This window comes from Marmota flaviventris, chromosome 2 (assembly GCF_047511675.1).
Source record: "Marmota flaviventris isolate mMarFla1 chromosome 2, mMarFla1.hap1, whole genome shotgun sequence".
NCBI lineage: Eukaryota > Metazoa > Chordata > Mammalia > Rodentia > Sciuridae > Marmota > Marmota flaviventris.
Window position 1 is genome coordinate 6,205,053 of NC_092499.1, and position 17,911 is coordinate 6,222,963.

The 17,911-nt window shown below is 62.0% G+C and overlaps 1 protein-coding gene across 1 annotated transcript; it reads left to right on the forward strand.

The window, feature by feature from the left end:
- Positions 1 to 5,191: 5,191 nt before the first annotated feature.
- LOC139703228 (collagen alpha-2(I) chain-like) lies at positions 5,192 to 17,646 on the forward strand. The gene is made up of 7 exons (XM_071606208.1): positions 5,192 to 5,858; positions 8,841 to 8,917; positions 10,539 to 10,611; positions 11,457 to 11,544; positions 11,825 to 12,033; positions 17,074 to 17,217; positions 17,558 to 17,646. Exons 1-7 carry the CDS (start codon positions 5,192 to 5,194, stop codon positions 17,644 to 17,646), a joined length of 1,347 nt encoding a protein of 448 aa, XP_071462309.1.
- Positions 17,647 to 17,911: the final 265 nt, after the last annotated feature.

A 17,911-nucleotide genomic window follows, 5' to 3' on the forward strand; every position in this document is an offset into this window, starting at 1 on the left:
GCCGGAGGAAGGCCGAGGAGCGGAAGGAGGCTGGACCGGGCAGGCTCCGCGAGCGTTTGCAGTGCGTGGGCACGCACAGCCTCCCGCACCCTCCATCTCCCTCGGCGCCTGCAGGCCGGCGCTCTCAGTCTGCCCATTTACAGGCGAGGAGACTGAGGCTGGGGAGGCGAGGGGCTTGCCCGGGGCCTCTCCCTGGCGCTGTCAGGCTCCGGGAGCCCCAGCACGTTGGCTGGGAATTTCTGCTCCAGCATTTCCGCTTCCTGCCCGATTTAGAGGTGTTTCCTTCCTTGTCTGTGCCCCACCCCATCCCCAGTGAGGTTCCTTGGGGGCAGGAGCCGCGTGGGCGACACCCCGGAATCTCCTGAGCATCAGGATGGGAGCAGTAGGCACCAGCAGCAGGGGCCTGGCTGCACAGGAGTGTTGCCCGTGGGCAGCCGAGGTTGGCCCACCGGTGCGGACCACGGGCATGTGTCTCCATGGGACTGGCTCCTCTTGAGCCCCCAACGCCCTGGACCTCTGGAGACCATGGGAAAGTCCCTTCCCTTCTCCTTTGGGGGCCAGTTCCTCCATTCACCCAGGCAGCACAGGCCCCTGCCTCTCCCAGGGCCAGGCTCCAGGGAGGACTGTGGGAGAGAGCTTCTTTACACACTGGTGTGAAGGCCAGGGCCGGCAGGGGCAAGTGGCCGTTGGGGGCGGCTCCGCTTGGCATCTGTGATGCTCGGGGCGGGAGGTAGCAGCGAGGGCCCTGGCAGCCTCCCGCAAACCCTCAATTTTCCCAGCTCTCACTATAATCAGGGCGTCACTGAGAAGCAAGCACAGTGGCAGATGCGGCACGCGGGCGCCGGGCGAGGGGCGGCTGCGCTGTCGCCGAGGACCCTCCCAGGTTATTGTTTCATATTTATAGATTCCTGTGGCCCTGGTTCCGCTCAGGCGTCAAAACCTGGAGCTGTTGGCACCTGGGTAGAGGAGTGTGAGGCGGGGCTACCTGGAGCCTCCGTGTGTGGAAGTATCTTTCCGTGCTGTGGTACTGGACTGGGACACTTTCCAGACCCAGGAGGGGAAGCCAGTGTGAGACAGTTGGGATGATGAGCGTCTATTTAATAAAGACCTTTGGAGGCAGGGTCTGGCCCATGGTAGGTGCCATTAATTGAACACCTACTACGTGCTGGGCAACATTTTGAAGCAGTGTTCCTGTCCCTGTAGGCAGCTAATCACTTTGCAGAATGAATGGATTGATGAATGATTTACATGAATGAAAGACAGGCATCCATGGCTTCCCCCAGATCCCAAAGAAGTGAGACTCATGGGCTAAGTAGGAGCTGAGCAGGGCGCGGGGGTAGAGGTGAGAAGGTGTGGATCTGAGGACCAGCAGAGGCTCAGTCTTTTGGAGTGCGCAAGTCCAGGGCATGGCCATGGGGGGTAGGAAGAGGTAGCTCCTCCCTTCCAAGGAGGGAAGGAGTTCTGGGACAAATCCTAGGTGACCCCAAGTCTCCCTGTGCTCTCAGAGCTAGTCCTGACCCCGGTGGAGACCTCCGCTGGAGGTCTGGGGTCCTGGGTACCAGTTCCTCCTCTGATGCTGATTTGCTGGGTGACCTTGGGCAAGGCCCAGTATTGGAGTCTTAGCACCTTTTGCTTTCAGGAGAGTGACAGACAGGTCCCCCAGGTCAGCTGGAAGAGAGAGAACTGGCCGGAGGAGTCTCTGTTGTATCAACCCTTGTAGGAATGAGGGAGGGAGGGAGAACAGAGGGAGGGATTCTGTGTGCACCCCACACATCCTCCCTGGGTGCACGCTGTGTTGCTCACTGGGGTCACTTAGGTAGATCTGCCATAGACCCACCTTCAAGAGCTCATAGTCTGAGGGAGACATGGACTCTGACGAGTGTGGCAGGAGTTAAGAAAGGGCTTGTCTGCCCCCTGGTCAGTAAAGGGACTCCAGTGGCCTGGCCCCGGCAGGCCACAGTTCAGTGGCCTCTGGGGGCTTCCCATCAGACCTGACTGCCTGGGGAAGACCTGTTTAAATGCCCAGCCATGGCCCTGTGGTGCTGCTGGGATCTCAGGTGGAGAAGAGTGCAGGGCACATGGAAGGGCCTGGGCGGTGTGTGTGCGAGGAGTGGGCAGGAGGCACGTTGCAGGACAGACCAGCCGTGGGATAGAAAGCTGGAGAGGTGGGCGTGGGGGGAGGAGAGCTTGGTGGACCAAAGTGGTGATACGGCTGCAGGACGGGACGTGTGGAAGGCAGTAGCAGTGGAGGCACAGGAGTGGGAAGGGGAGGGGTTCTTGAGCTGGCCGGATGGAGGGTGAGTGGACGGAAGAATCGAGAATGGGTAGATGGCCGCCCAGAGTCCGTGGATGGATGGATGGATGAGGGATGGGTGCAGGAGCGTAGGCATGGGAAACGAGGGCACGACCCATGGGTGCAGTCAATGAACATGCTCGGGGAGGTGGATGGATCCTTGATATAGGTCCATAAAATCATGGCAGTAGGGATGGACAGAGGGCGGATGGACACAGGAAGAGGGCTGGGTAGGTGAGCGAGTGCACAGGGATAAGTGAGTGCAGGCATGGACTGGACAGTGCTCCGATGGACACGCTGGCCGAGTGTGCAAAGGAAGGGGCGGCTAGCTGGAGGCAGGTGGGTGGATGAACAAGAGCATGTGAGCAGGTGGCAGGTGCAGATGTGGAGGGACACGGGGACGTGTGACATAGGTGAATGGGTGCAGGAGTGGATGGGCGGAGCTTTGGCCTGCCCCTCCATTTCCCGGACACCAGTGTCTTCTCAATACCTGAGCCTTCTGGTTCTGAAAGACTGTTAGGGAGGCTGCAGGGCAGGGGAGGGGCTCGGACACTAGGTGAGAGGAGAACCAACGCAAACCAAGGGCCGTTAGGCCTCCAGCCATGTGTCAGTGTCAAGGGGTGACTGTCAGGGCAGTGCAGATGGGGGAGGACATTATGGCCTTCCCAAGAGCCTGAGATCCCTCCCCCTGTCCTCACCCAGTGTCCAGTCTAGAGTAAACACACACCAGGCCCAGGATGTTTGTGAACTGATGGCCTGAACCTGTTTGTCAATCACTCCATCCAGGCATCCATCCACTCAAGAACTGTTTATTGAGCACCTACTGCACCCCAGGCTCTGTGCAGAGAGCGGGCATACAGAGGAGATTGCATTCTGGTGGGGACACGGAAGCTTAACAAATGACCGCCAGTTGGCCATGGCGTGAGATAAGGAAGGGTTATAAGGCCTGTTGCAGAGCCGTCTGACTAATCTGGGACACACAGGAGCAGGCTGTTGGACTGGGGTCCTGCAGGTCAGCTGGGAGCTAGATGAGGAGGGGGAGGGGAACAACGAGAGTGCTGCTGGTGGAGGGACAGCGAGGCCACCTGAGCTCGTGCGTCCGGCAGCTGGACGGGAGTTCTTTGGGGGTAGCAGAGAAGACGTGGGGGTCTTGCCAGGCGTGTGACCGTGTGCCATTGTCGTGCTGCCCATTGTGGGGGAGGGCTGACTGGATGGGAGGTCAGGATCGCAGGGTCCAGGTGCAACGGGGTGGCATCTGGGACCAGCAAGGTGACATGGGCAGGATGTTCAGGTCTGAGAACAGCTGAAGCACCGGGGCTTGGTGTCAAGGTGGGGGCAGGAAGAGCAGGGAAAGGTCTGGGCAGCTCTCCTTCCTGTCTGGCCAGGTGAGCCCGCGGTGCTGCCTGGAGGGCGCTGTGGTGTCCAGCTGAGCCAGCGAGCAGGGTCTCCAGGCGCTGGACCTGGGGCAGGAGGGGAGGGCTGCCGGTGCACCGCCAGGAGCAAACCTGCTCCCAGTGACACAGAGGCCAGTGCCAGGGACGGTGGTGACAGCTGCCAGCTGGCCAGGGTTCTGGTCACGGCCCCCTAGCAAAACTTCCTAGGACTTCAGTGTCCGTGGAGCTGCCTCTGGGAAGGGGCTCTCCTGTGGGATGCAAAGGCAGACACAGCCTCCTTGATGCAAAAGGCCCTTCTCCCCGCCCCGCGTCCCTCAGTACCCCTGTGCCAAAGGCTCTCGCCTCATAGGTAGCAGCGGCTGCTCATCACCTCCCCCATGTATCATTGAGGAATTGCTCAGAGCTGCCACCAACAGCCACCAACTGTGGCTAAGCAAGTGGGCTCGTTTCCCTCTCCAGTTCAGGACCTACACAGGCCAAGGTGGCACAGCGCTAATGTGATGATTCAGTGACCATCAGGGATCCAGTCTCCCTTGGTCTTTCTGCTCCTCGGCCTTTCATATATAGCTCTTGCCACAAGGTCCAATATGGCTGCCACAGCTCCAGCCACACTTCCATGTTCCAGAAAAGAGATAAGAGGATGGCAAGTGGAGGCAGAAAGAGCACAGGTTTTTGATTGTCCAGTACTAGGGCTTGTACACACTAGGCAAGTGCTCTACATCAAGCCCTACCCCCAGCCCTTTTTCTTTTGAGACAGGCTCTCACTAGGTTGCCCAGGCTGGCCTCAAATTTGTGATCCTCCTCCTCAGCCCCCTGAGTATCTGGGATCACAGTCATGTGCATAGCTTATCTGATCCTTTTCTCAGAGCTCCCTGACTTCACACACCCAACAACTTCTGTTTCTATCTCATGGACGGCTCCCCAGCTGCAGAGGAGCCTGGGAAATGTAGTTTGTTGAGCATCTTACCTCTCAGACCAAAATGAGGATTCTTTGATGAGGAACGTGGGAGAACAGTATCTGCCAGAGGTCTCCGCCGCCCTCCCCTTGGACCAGGGGCCTGCAGCCCTGCTCCGCCCTCCTGTGCCCTGTGCCACGCTGGCGTGGGCCTGTTACGGATCTGTGTGCTGCCTTCCCCTCTGGGCCCCAGGCCTGCTCTGTGGCTGCAGAGGAGGCAGTGGGAGGGAGGCGAGCAGGGTGCAGCAGCCTTGGCCCTGCACCGGGCAGGAGCCGGAGCTCCCAGGCAGAGCCCAGGACGTGACCTTCTCCAGGATAGCACTAAGCCCTGAGGCTCAGCCCCCGCCCCATTCAGTGAGAATCGATTTGGGGGGCGGGAGGCCTCTAGGGCCTGCCACGTGCTCTCTGAATCGATGGGCAGGCGGGCACTTGGCTGGTCATCCTGGCCAGTGAGGGACAGGGGGCCTGACCTCTGGAAGGGCATAGGGATCCCAGCCCCATGGAGGGAGAGGAGTGGGGGTCGGCACGACCTTGGACTGACTGAGGAGGATGCTCTCAGGGCCTGGCTCCCTGGCACGGGGCCCTCATCCCACCAGCCCCAGGCAAGATGGCCACGGCTCCCCTGGGGGGCCCCGGGCAGAAGCCCCCATCAAGGAAGCACACGGAGAGGCTCTCGGAAGCCTGCAACAGAGCCCCAACCCAGGACACAGTCCAGAGAGCGCGGCCTCCCACCCTGGCGGCCCGACGCAGCCCAGCCAGCAGAAGGCACGGGGGTCGCCTGGCCCGCTGCCCACTCCGAAGACCCAGAGCACAGGCAGCGGGGTGGCCGCAGGCCCCCTTGCTCGCTTGGGTCGCCGGCGGGAGGCCAGACTACCCTTCTCCAGGTTCCTGGACGAGGTCGCTGTGCGGGTGCTGGACCCCGGGACCTTGGAGGCTTTCAGGGGACCCAGAGGCCGTGGCGCAGCACCCGCTCCAGAGGCACAAGGCCTGGCCCAGGAGCCTCTGGCTGGAACTGCAACCCCAGAGGAGGAGGAGGCAGCTCCGAGTCCCCAGCCGTCCTCGGAGGCCGCAGCTGGGGCTGTGAGAGGAGTGGGGCCAGGCCAGGCCGAGGAGACCAGAGGGCCCTGTGTGGGCAGCGACGAGCATGGAGGTCCATCTGCCTCCCCATGGCGGCCTCCCGGCCCGGTGAGTGCCCCCACTGCCACCCAGTGCCTCGGTAGGCAGCCGACAGAGGTCTGCTGAGGCCTGCCCTCCCCCCGAGTCCTGGCTGCCCCTTCTCTGTCCCTAGTCCCCTCCTTCCATAATACCTTGCAGCAGAAAAAGACCTTAAATACCAAAAGAATGACTCTCTGCGGTGGAGTTGGTGGCTCTGGGCAGGTAGACGGTTCTGGACTGAGGGCCTGCCATGGGCTCTTGTGTGATCAGCCCTTTGAATGTCTGAGCCTCACCTGCTTCAGGTAGGGTAGAATGTCACGTGGTCCCACCAGGAGGCAGGTGGACCAGCGTCCGTCACAGCTGTCCCAGTTAATGGAGTAGGAAGCTGAGGTTCCGAGGGGCTGCTCCCCCACCCCAGGAGGAGATGGAGGCACAGAGAAGCTGGAAGGGGGCTGGGATTGGAGCCCGGCAATCTCTGCCTCCACCTGGGCACCTGCTGCCCTGTCACTCTCCCTCCCATGACCTGCCCTGCCCCTGCCTGCAGGGACAGCAGCAGGTGGTGGTGTTGAGCTCTGCCCTGAGTCTTCCGTGGGGGGCCACCTGGGATGTCTGGGGAGAGCCTCACTCAAGGCCCTGCTGCCCACCGTGTGACTCTCTGGCCCTCCCTTTTCCTTCCGTCTGCTCAGGCCCAAAGCCTTGGTGTCCCCCTCCGGGGTTCCTAGCAGTGACCACGCAGGATCGTTTCCCCAGCCTCCTCCATGAGGGGCTGGCAGTCTGGGATCCCCACCAGCCATGGCAGTTCGCGTACCAGGCAGCCTTCCCTCTGGGGACCGGGGACCATCGGGCCTCAGGGGACTCCAGTGCAGTCAGGGCCCCTGGAGGATTCTACCCCAAGGCTGCTCACACTTGCCTGTAGGGACTGCCAAGCAGCACAGGCCCTCGGGGACTTGTCAGGGCCACCAGTGAGTATCGGGTGGGGGCAGCTTCCAGGACCAGGCCATCAGTGTCCCAGGGAGGAGCTGGCATTTGCTCCTTGAAGCGAGCAGTAGGCATTGGCCACAGCAGACAGGGCTGGGTCTTGCCTGTTCCTGGAGGCGCCCAGCCTGGCTCCCTCTGCACCCAGCCCTGCCCCACCCCCAGTCCCACTCACAGTGGGCTCCAGCTCAGCCCCACCCTCGGATCAGACGCAGCAGACCAAGAGCGAGGTAGGGGCCCACTTTACGGAGTTGGAGCTGAGGCTCAGAAGGCTGAAGCTGGCCCCAAAGCCCTTTCTGAGACGGTGCCTGGCGTGCCATCATTAGCCAGGAGGAAGCCACTGACCAGCGGAGGGCCCTGGCTTTCAGTCTGGGCGAGTGGCCAGGGGAAGTTCCTTTCATTGTCCAGCAAGCAAGAAGTCACTGTCCAAGGTCTCTGGGAGCCCGCGGTCTTGGACTTGGGACTGAGGCTCAGGAATGACTTATTCCAGCCTCCCCTGAGAACAACAGGGTCAAGGAGGGAGCAGGAGGCCCAGGTCCAGGGTCATGGCCGGGGTGGGGCTGTGACAGGCTGCCTGGGGTCCTGTCCTAGAGGTCCTGCTGAGTGACCTTGAACAGGTCACTGCACCCTCCTGGCCTTGATCTTCCAATAAAGAGGGCAGGCTTAGGCCTGGGTGGACCCCTCCTGGACAGGGGCCCCGGGTGCCTCTGGAAGGGGCAGCGCTTCCCAGCTCCCTGTCTGTTGCCACGTGGGAATGTGGGATGGAGTTGCCAGATCTTCCAAATTTTTCAGTAGAAGCCAAAAATATGGATTTTAAAATGTAAACTCTCCCAATTTTTAAAGTTGGCTCAAATGTTTAAAAAAAAGAAAAGAGGAAAGAAAGAAAGAAACCTTGCGCAGGCCAGATACAACATGCTGGTGGGACAGATTTAGCTCAGGGAGGCCAGTTTGCAGCCGCTGGCCCCGTCCGTCCATCCATCCGTCCGTCTGCGGGGCGCACAGCTGGGAAGGGGGAGGCCCTGTCAGAAGTCCCACAGGACAAGAGGCAGAGTCGCCTCTGCAGCCAGGTCCCCTGGAATCCCCAGGAGAACACTGTTGGCTCCTTCTGAGAGGAAGGAGCCAGGCCAGGGCCTGAATTTAGGTCCCCAGCTTGCTAGGTGACCTTGACCCGTGTTCACCCCTCCCCCATGGATCACTTTAGGATCCCAGGCTACGCTGGGTTGGGATTCCCTGGAGCCTATCCTCTGCCTTCCTGGAAACAACCCCCATACACTGCCCCTTACCTCCCCCTGCTCCCTCAAGGCTGCTTGGCTGGCTTCACCCCCCTCTCCCTGCACCCTGCTGTGGCAGAGCCCAGGACCCTCCTGGACCTTCCCTCTCCCCTCCAGCGAACTCTGCTGAGGCTTTTTGGCTGTAACTCCCGCTGGTCTGACCACTCCAGACCCTCTCCACACCACCTACCCATCCTCTGACAGATGTCTCCCCCTGGACACCCCAGACCTGAATCCCACTTTCTGTCCTACCCTCCTTCCATCTGCTCAGGCCAAAAGCCTTGGTGACCCCCTCCGGGGTTCTGTTTCTGCATCACCTCTAAGCAGTGGGGACCCCAGTGCCTCCCCCACCACTACCCACCCTGCCCTGGGGCTGCCCTGCCCAGGCTCACTGGCCTTTCACTCTGGTCTCCTTGTTCTAATTGTGACCTGGCCGCCCCATCACCCATCTTTCTCATGAGACTTTCCCCATGGGACACATGGGTGGGGGGGCAGTTTGCAGACTTCCTGGGTGGAGTTTGGGTCCCTGCATTAGGACTTCAGCCCGGTGAAGACAGGAGATTTCATGGAGTCTTTTCACTGTCCCTGACAGCAAGGCTCAGCACACAGCATTGTTAGTTGAATGAATGCAAGAAAGCAGGAAGTAGAGAAGAGCACCTTAGAAAGGAGTCCTCTCTAATGAGGAGCTCCTCAGGGCTGCCGCCTTCCCTGGCCCATCCTGAGCACAGCCCCATGCACACAGTCCCCTGTTGTTCACAGCATCCCTTGAGAATCTGCCATCCTTCCTTCCTTCCTAGATGAAGGATTGCGGTTCACAGAGGCTGAGAGCCTGGCCCGAGGTCCTCAGCTGCATGAGATGCCCGTGTTGCAGTCAGTGAGAAGCAGGGTCCCCAGGCCCAGGCTCATCTCCGTCCGTCCTCCACTGAAGGTGGCTTCGGAGAGCAGAGGGCGTGGAGCCAGTGTGGGTGTAAGGAGGTTCGAGGGGCTAAGCACTGGGGTGAGGGTCTGAGAGTCCAGGCCCTGAGGGGGGATGAGGACCAGGTCACACAGCAGGTGGGAGGCAAAGCCCCTCCCAGACGTGGACTTGAGCTCCTTTGCTCCATAGTTACAGGCGCAGGCAGGACGGGCAGCGGTGCTGTGGGCCAGCTGGTCCAGTAAAGGATTCGTGTGTGTGCTGGCGGGCATGGGACTGACCCACATTCGCAGTTGTGGGGTGTCCCCAGGCCCAGCTCTGTGCAGATGCTGCGCTGGGCACCCAGGGTCTTGGGCCCTCTGGCACCAGGTGGGGCTTGACAAGAGTCCTGAGAGCAGGCTGGGGTCAGAAGTGTCTCTGTTCATTCCGGCTGCCTGACCTGCACCCCAGAGACCCTTGGAGCCAACCCTGGCCCGTGGAGACTCAGGCCACGACAGGGGCCCTGCTGTCAGTGAGTGTGTGGTCAGAGAAGGAAGCCACCAGCCTAGCAAAGCCCGCCGAGCATTCCAGAAGGAAGGAAGAAGTGCAGAGCCCTGAGGCCGGGAGGAGCTGGGTTACCCGGCAACAGCGAGGTAGCCAGGGTGGCTGCTGAGTGCTGAGGGAGGGGCCGGTGGTGGGGGCTGGCGTCGTGTCAAGAAGGACCAGGACAGTGTTCACAGCCCCCCTGGGGACCCGCTGCAGGCGTGGAGGCTCCTCCTCTGTCACCTAGTATGTGCAATCCCGGGGCCCAGGGAAGGTGGTGGCTGTGGGAAGCTGAAGAGAGCCCTGGCCCCAGATCTCTGTGCTCCTGCAGATCAGCTGCCAGTGTCACCTCTCAAGCCTCTGTGTTTGCATCTGTAAAATGGGGGATAAGGAGAGAGGAGAGGGAGCAGGAGGCAGGGGTGGGGCCAAGGCCATAGGAGCCTGAGAAAGGGGCATGGGGCTCAGTCTGGTTTGGCCAACAGGGTGGGCTTATGTGAAATAAAGGTGGCTGCTGGCCTGGCCCACCCAGAGGGGATGAGGGAAGTCTAGGGTGGACAGACAAGGAAGAGGCGGGGCATGTGCAGTGGGCTGGCATGACAGTGCCCAGAGGCAGGGCTGACGGAGCCTGAGAGCACCCAGGGTGCCCACCTGTGTCAGGAGGACATGCCATTCACCTGCCCTAAAGGGAGTCCCATGCCATCATTTCACCAAGTGAACCCTGGATGTCCCACGGGCACAGGGTCTCACAGTCCCACCCAGCCCACCCTCCTGTGCAGGGAGTATCCAGTTTCCCTGCACAGGAAATCGAGCAGGTCTCAGCCAACTTGGGTGCCGCTGGGCAGGCTACTGCACAGTTTGCTCATCCAGCCCAACGGCACCATGGGAACACTGCAGAGTCCTGTGGCTAGCGAAGCTGAGGGCACAGACCTCCCTGCAGGGCCAGCCTGGCTGCTCTCCTCCCCCCACTCAGTGTCAGGCTGGTCCCAGACAGAGCAGGAAAGACAAAGGCCGTGTCCCACCTGGTGTGGGGCTTTACCAATGACTGGGTCCCCCCCCCCAGGGCTGCATGGAGGAGGTGGCCTTCAAGAGCAAGGGCCCTCAACGGCCAGCCCTGAGGTTGGAGAATTTGAGGAGTCAGTGGAGGATCAAAGTCGAGTCTGTAATAGAGTGAAAGGCAAGGTCCCCTGCACCTCTGCTACCAGGGACATCCGCAGCCTCCCCTTGCCTCTTCCCCAGTTCAATCGAATTTCTTTGTGGTGGGGAGGGGGAGGGGGTTTCCCCTTCTAGACGTACGGAAATATTTGATGTAAATAATTAATGCTGGATTCTTAAAAATTAAATTTTAATACATTCGTATTAATTTTAGACAAGCTCCCTGGCAGGTCGCTGGCTGTGAGTGATTGAGGCATCCCGAGACATCTAGGGATGTCCCAGCCTTTGGGAGGAAACCTCTTCCAGGAATGGGGCCAGGCCCAGTAGGGCCCCTTCGGCCGCGGGGCCTCCCGCGGCTCCCCTTGCCTCTGAGCTTCGCTTTCTTTTCTGTGAAATGGGGAAGGCCGCTTCCGCGTGCAGTTGCTGAGGAGGGGTCAGCGGAGGTGCTAGGGCCCTGTGGTGTGACCGCTGCGGTTCTCTGAGGGTGGACTCCCAGAACTGAGAGTGGGGGTGCACCTCCGCCATTAGCCCTGGAGAGTCGGGCTCACCTCATTTGCTGCCTCCTCCCTGGTGGGAGACCTTAGCCGGAGCTGCTGAACCAGCGGCCAGCTGTTGGTTGGTGGACGCATGAACACTTGGACTTGGGGGTTTGGTTGATCCTGATTCAGGTCTGACCCTCCGAAGGGACGGCTCCTCCCACCCTGCGCTGGCGGAGGCCAAGCCTGCTGGGTGCCGGAGTGTCCTGGTGAGAGCGCGGGGCTCCTGCCCAGGAACTCAGAGCCAGCAAGGGGGAAAGACTGGAGAAGGCACGGCTTCTATACTGTAGGACCCAGGCATGCACTGTCCGTGTTTATTGAGCGCCTGCTGTATGCTGGGACCCACTGCGATGATGGCTGTGATGGGGACCAGGACAGGTGGGCCTGGGGAAGAGGGGCGTGGGGGACGTGTGGGCCGTTGGCAAACTCTTCCTGGAGAACTCTTCGTTCTTGGAGGAGGAGGGTTTATAGAAGGGGTCCGGGCTCGTGGTCTTGGACAACTTTTAGAGTGTCCAGGGAGGGAAGCCTCCATCCCGGCGCCTTGGGGACCCTTTCCCCTGAAATTCCCTCCCCCACCCCAGCCCCTCCGCAGCCCGCCTGTGCTGAAGGGCAGCAGAGCGCCTCTGGTCCGGCTTCCTCCCGCCTCCCCTCCCCCCAGCTTTCAGGTGAGGAAACTGAGGCCGGGGGAGGCCTGCTTGAGCGTCCGGGAAGTTGGTGGCCGAGGCCCCGGGGCCGGGCTGCGCCCTCGCCCGGCGGGGCGGTGGGGGAGGCGGCGTGGGGCCCGGACCGAGCGGAGCGCGCTCCCGGCGGACGCGGCGGCGGCGCCCGGCGCGAGGGGCCGGGATGGGCAGTCATCAGTCTTCCCAGGTCTGTCGCGTGGTCCCTGGGCTCAGATCCTGGTCCTCCACAGCAGGGAAAGACAGGGAAAGCCCCCGGGAGAGGCCGCTCCCGGGCGGGGGAGAGCCCGCCCCGCGCCCCCAGCTCCGCGCAGGAAGTGCGATCCCGCCCGGGCCGCTCGCGGTCCCCGTCGCTTGCCGGAGCCCAGAGGGTTAACGGCGGCGGGTGGGTCTCTCCGCCCGGTGCGCGGAGGGGCTGCCCGGCTGCGCGGGGCCGGGCGAGGAGGGTCTCCAAGCCGCGCGCGGGCGGGTCTGCGCAAGCCCGGCAGGGAGCCCCACCGGCGAGCGGGGCGCGCAAGGGTTAATCCCTCGGGCCCGGGAGGGGCGAGCCAGGCCCGGAACCCCAGAATCTGAGGGCACTGGGGTCCCTGACAGAGAAGTCCAGGGCTCCGCTTGCCATCACCCTCGGACCGAGTGAGTGTCGGGCGCTGCAATCCCGTGCGGCCCCAATTCCCCGATTCAAACATTCTGGGACTCAGATTCTGCGACGCCGGGCTCGGCTTTCTCGGGAGGGAGCGCGGGGCTGGAAGGGTTAACGGGCGGGACGGGGGAGCGGAGGGGCCCGCAGCCGCCCGGAGTTAGCGGGGACCGGCCGGGTCCCCTCCTCCGGGCGAGGCCGGGAGCGCCCGAGGCCGTAGCATCCCGCGTCCCCAGGCCGGTCCCCTCCTCGCCCCGGGGGGCGTAACTCGGTGCCGGGGAGCGCGGCGGCCCGGGCGGGCTCACCTGTTACTCGGCCGCGGCCCGGAGCGCCCACTGAGTCACGGGGGCCGAGTCCGAGGGTGCGGGCCGGGAGTGCGCGCGGCCGGGCTTCCCACGGACCGAGCCACGCGGGGGTGCCCCGCCGCCGCGCCCCGCTGTGCCCGCTGTGCCCGGCTCCGCCCGGCGCGGCCGCGGAGCGCACGCCTCCTGCCTGCTGACCCTCTCGTTTGGTTTCTCACAGGCCTCTGCCGCAGACATGGAGAAACTCAGGTGAGTGGAGCGGCTTCCGCGCCGCGGCTCGCGGGGCCCGGGCCGGGTGGGGAGCGGGCGGGGGAGGGGCTCCCAGCGCAGCCGCGGGCCCGGGTCGGCGGGGCGGCCGGCCGGTGTGCGTGTGTGGGTGCGTGTGTGCGCGGAGAGACAATGGGGAGCCCCGCGCGGGGCTGCTCGGCCGGCTCGGCCGCTGCGGCCGGGGTGGGGTGCGCCACTGAGCGCCGGCCGCCCCCAGCCCGGCCGCGCCGGCCTCCGGGGCCCGAGCGCCCAGCCCGGGACTCTCGCCCGTCCCCCCCGGGACCCCAGGGTTTCTGTTCCCGCTGTTACGCACGGTCCCTCGCCCCCCAGCTGACAGTTGCCTGGTTTTGAGCTTTTAAGTTTCCGCCTCGTGGGGGCGGGGTGGGGGGATGGAGTCCTCGCGGCTGGCCAGGCAGTCGCGTCTTGGAGCCATTTTGGGGGAATCCCGCGACATAGTCTGGGGAGCGCCCCTCCAGTCCTGCTGCCTGGGGCTAAACTTTGAGCCCCGGTGGACTCCACCGGCTCCTTTTCGCAGCAGTCCAGGGATCAGCCTATTTGAATATTCGCGTCTAACACTGCGACTTCCCCTGGCAACCCTGACCCCTACTTTGGGAACACTCCTCCTGCGATTTCCTTCCGGAGCCCGGCCGAGACCGTGTGTGGGCGGCAGGCCTGGCTCTGGCTGCTGAGTTTCAGCACCTTCTCCCCTGGCCGGGAGGGTCTCTTAGCCTCCCTCAGCCGCTCCGGAGGCCAGAATTGGCATCCATTGGGAGGACTGTAGCCAGCAGGTGCATCCAGTCCCTAAGGGGCAGGGTTCCAGCAGAGCCCAGGCTTGGCCCCCTGGGTCTAGGGGACAGGGCTGGGGCCCTCCCTAATGACCTTCAGTGCTATGGATGAGTGGCTTGAAAATACCCAGGTGGGAGCTGGGAGACAGGTGGGCTCACAGAGGCCCCAGGTTGGTCATCTCTTGGGCCATTGAGCTGGAGGGCCATAGGACCAGGATCAGCATGTCCTGAGCTGGGAGGAGGGGCAGCCTCTTAGGTGATAGTACCTCAGACCCCAAACCTGATGTCAGTCAGCCAAGCCCACCTATCTTGTCATAGCCAAGGTCCAGTGGGGGCAATGAAGCCCTGGCTGTGGTCACATGGAAGACCTTAGGTCCAAACCCTGGCTCCACATTACCTGTCATTCACCAGTACCCTCACCTGAGTAGGGCTTTGGGGTGGGGGGGCTACTCAGCCAGCACTTGAAGGAAGACACAGCGTTCATGGGCACCCTGAGGCCAGCCTAGGGAGCCCCCTATGGTTTTCTTTCTCCTTCTCTCCTTCCCCATATCCAGCCAGGACTCTTGGGCACCTGCCTCTTTGTGCCAGGCACTAGGGACAGGGATCTGACTGGGCCTGGTTGGCGACACACCTGGGCAGGTGAGCCAGGGGTCAGATCCTCTGCCTGAGCTGTCAAGGGCTCCCCTGGGCTGAGCTGGTGGCCAGGACCTGGGACCTTGGGCTGCATTGGGCCACATGACCTTCTGGAGCTAGCAGGGGTCTTGGGGCCAGGACTCACATAGCCTCCCAGAATTGGGAAGGGGTCCTGCCCTCCTCCTGCTCTTACCTGAGTCATCCCCAAGTAACCTGGAGGCCTCCCAGACTGTCCCCTCCTAGCCGGCTAGGTTGCTCTAATGAGTTTCTGTCCTATTCTGAGGTCCAGGAGTACAAGACCAGAAGGCCTGGAGGGCTTAAGGGAAGTTGGCCACATGTCTCCCACAGGGAAGGTCACTGGGTTTGGGGTCCCACTGCCCAGCCCCTCTCTGATAAAGTCCTGATCCTTTCTGGGTCTCAGTTTCTTCAGCTGTGAACTGGGGATCCCCCTGGGCCCCAGGGTGCAGGGATGCTGGGAGGTGACATGGATGTGCTTCTTCCAGGCAGGGGGTCCTGGTGGAGCATCCTTGGGGGCCACTAGACTGCTAGTGTCCCAAGCAAGAGAAGAGGGATTTGCAATCCAGGTGAAGGGTCTCCAGTAGCCAGTGGGATGACCCAGCACCAGTCCTTCCTCCGGCCTGCAAGTGCCCATCACAGGCTGGGTCTTGGACTAGAATCATGCTCTGAGAGGACAGGCCCCGGGGCCCCATCCGCTCCTTGACCCCCTGGAGCTGGAGCCGGGCCTGGCTCACTTGAGGGTCTAGTAAATATTTGTTGAATGAGCATAAGGACTCTGCCACCTGGTGGTGTCATGGACCTCACTGGCTGCCTTGTGAGCACGTGTACACCTAGATCCCCTGGCCTGGCCCTTCTTCTTGACTCCCACATGTGACAATCCCACTGCAGAGCTTCTCTGCCTTTGCCCGTGGTGTCCCCTCTCCCTGGGCCACCCTTCCTCAGAGATCTTTTTGTCCATGTGACAAACTGAGGCTTTTGTGATTCGCTTGCCCCTCCCCCCAGTGAACTGGCCCCCCGTCTGCACAGCTGGCTCCAGGTTGGCCGTCCAGACCCAGGCCAGCCTACTTCCATGAGCAGGGGACACAGGCCCGTGACAGAGCCTCCCAGGGGGGATTGGCCTGGGGTGTTGGGGAAGGACTCCCAGAAGCCGAGACACCTGAGCCAAGGCTCAGGATGGGTGGGGGTTTTGAGGAGGACATATGGGCACCTCCTGAGACGTACAAGGGCCTGGGGGCTTGAGGAAGCAGGGTGTGTTCAGGGAGACGGATGGGTGGGGAGTGGAGATCCTGGGGCTCTCCGTGCCACCTGGAGGGTCCTCCATCCTCCCCATCGCCCACAAGGACACCCCTGAGTGCAGAGCCTGGATCAGAAGACCCCTCACACACAGGGGGACTACCCAGCCTCATATGATGCATGGCAGGTGCGCAGCCACCTCACTGATGGCCTGGCCACCTTGGCTCTGGCCTGACCCCCGCTCATCTCTGCCGGCTATCCTCCTCCACGCAGTGAGCAGTGGACTGTTCCCTGCTCGGCGGCAGGCATGCCTCTCAGTAATCCCTGGGATTAAGCCCCTTCTGCCTGGACTCCTGCTGGCACCTTGGGACAGCCCCTCAGCTCTGAGCTTCAGTTCCTCCTCTGCAGTCACCTCTGACAGGTGGCCAGGTGTGCAGAAGGTGCTCAGGAGGCCCAGGGATGTCCCCGACGGGCTCCATAGCTCTCCTCACAGTAGAACTTCTCCAAGTTCTGAACATGACAGACTTCAGAGAAAATGGTATGGCTACAGTTTAGCCATAGACTACCGTGACCACCTGGTGACCACCACCCAGGTCAAGAAGTCCAGCACTGCCAGCTCCCTGGGGTTCCCCCTAGGACCCCTCCCCAAATACAAATGCCCCTGCTCCCAGAGAGCGCCAGGACCCCCACCTGGTGATGGTTCGTTCCCTGATGGATTTGTCACCTGAGAAGACACCCAAACTGAATTTTTTTGCCGGGCCTCGTGCCTCCTCTGCGTGGGACCACTCAGCCTGCGCCTCTGGGGTAGGCTGGCCCGTTTATTCCTCGGTGCAAGGCTAGAGATTCCCAGCCTAGACCAGTGTGAGCAAAGCTGACGTGTCCATTCCCTCACAAGTGTTTTTGGGGTGTGTGCTGCATTCCTGAGGTGCACCCAGAGTGGAACTGCTGCGGCACATGGCACACACGTTACCAGCTTTGGAAGATGAGCCAAGGGTTCACATCCACATTTCTTCTGCCTGGCTCTGTCCCACCAGATCTACACATGCACTGTCACTGTCAGCAGGGGCACTCCGGAGCACTGATTCCACGCTCCCTCCAGGTCCTGCCTGTTGGGTGCCTGTTGGGGTTTCTTCCCTGGTGGCTGGGGTGTGGCTCAGCCATGGAGCACTTGGTTAGCACGGGCCAGGCCCTGAGCTGCATCCCAACTCCCCAGGGGAAAAAGCAGAGGTTTCTTCCTCGGTGGCAGCTGCAGGCACTTGCCAACCAGAGCGCTGGCTGTTCCTGGCGGGTTCCTCTCTGCTCGGCTGGACAGGAGGCCAGTACTTCCCGCAGCTGCTGGGCTTTGTTGCTTCCAGCTCGGCCAGGCCCCGGGGGCGAACAGAAGTTCCTGACTGTCCTCTTGTTGAAGATCTCAGGCTTTTGCTTTTTGGCTAAAGCTTTCTGCGTGTTGAATTCCCCCGAGACCATGAGGCCACTGGCCATAGCCCACTGGACCTCAGGTGTGGAGTGTGGTTTGAGGTGGGGCCCTTGGGTTTCACTTGGCCCATGACTGCTGTTGTCCCCATCCTGCCCTGTACTGCTTTCTATGCTGGGGTGTTGGGAGCGCCAGCCTGGCTCTGGAGACAGGCATGTGATTATCAGGTAGCCTCACAGATGTCCCAGCAGGACCTTCCTCAGGGCCATGCTTGTGCCCTTCCTGAAGCCCAGTGCTGAGGATGTACCTCCAAACCTCCATGCCCCTCTGTGCCCAGAGCCCCTTGTGCAGAAGTCAAGGCGCCCAGGCCCCGCACCTCCTGCCCCACCTCCCCACACCTGCCCCTGCGGGATCCTTCTCCCCAGGGTCTCGGCTTCAGTTTGCCCATCGGTCACTGAGTTTACTAAGTGCCACCATTTACCTGAAGGCAGTGCTGGTGCACGTGCAGCAGTGACCAGCAGGAGTGAGCCTTCTGCCCAGAGCACACGGGAACTTTTTAAAACAAATAAATACCCAGGTGACACGTGCTGTGGAGACAAAAACTGAGAGCGGTGAGCCTGTGTTGGGGGAGGGGTGTGATGCTGTGGCTGAGCTCCTGGGGGTGGGAACAGGGGAGGGAGCAGCTGCCCCCAGAGTTCCAGGCAGGGAACAGCACATGCAAAGTAACTTGTAAGGAGCTCAGGTGGTGGTGGTGGTGGGGGAGTGTGCTAGGTGACAGA

What these genes read in the sequence shown, in the direction of transcription:
- LOC139703228 (XM_071606208.1), top strand. Translation starts at nt 5,192, where the DNA reads ATGCTCTCAGGGCCTGGCTCCCTGGCACGGGGCCCTCATCCCACCAGC. An exon ending in TGTGATGGGGACCAGGACAG is followed by an intron (nt 11,545 to 11,824) that starts GTGGGCCTGGGG and finishes CCCTCCCCCCAG; the next exon opens with CTTTCAGGTGAGGAAACTGA. An exon ending in GCAGTCATCAGTCTTCCCAG is followed by an intron (nt 12,034 to 17,073) that starts GTCTGTCGCGTG and finishes TGTTGCTTCCAG; the next exon opens with CTCGGCCAGGCCCCGGGGGC.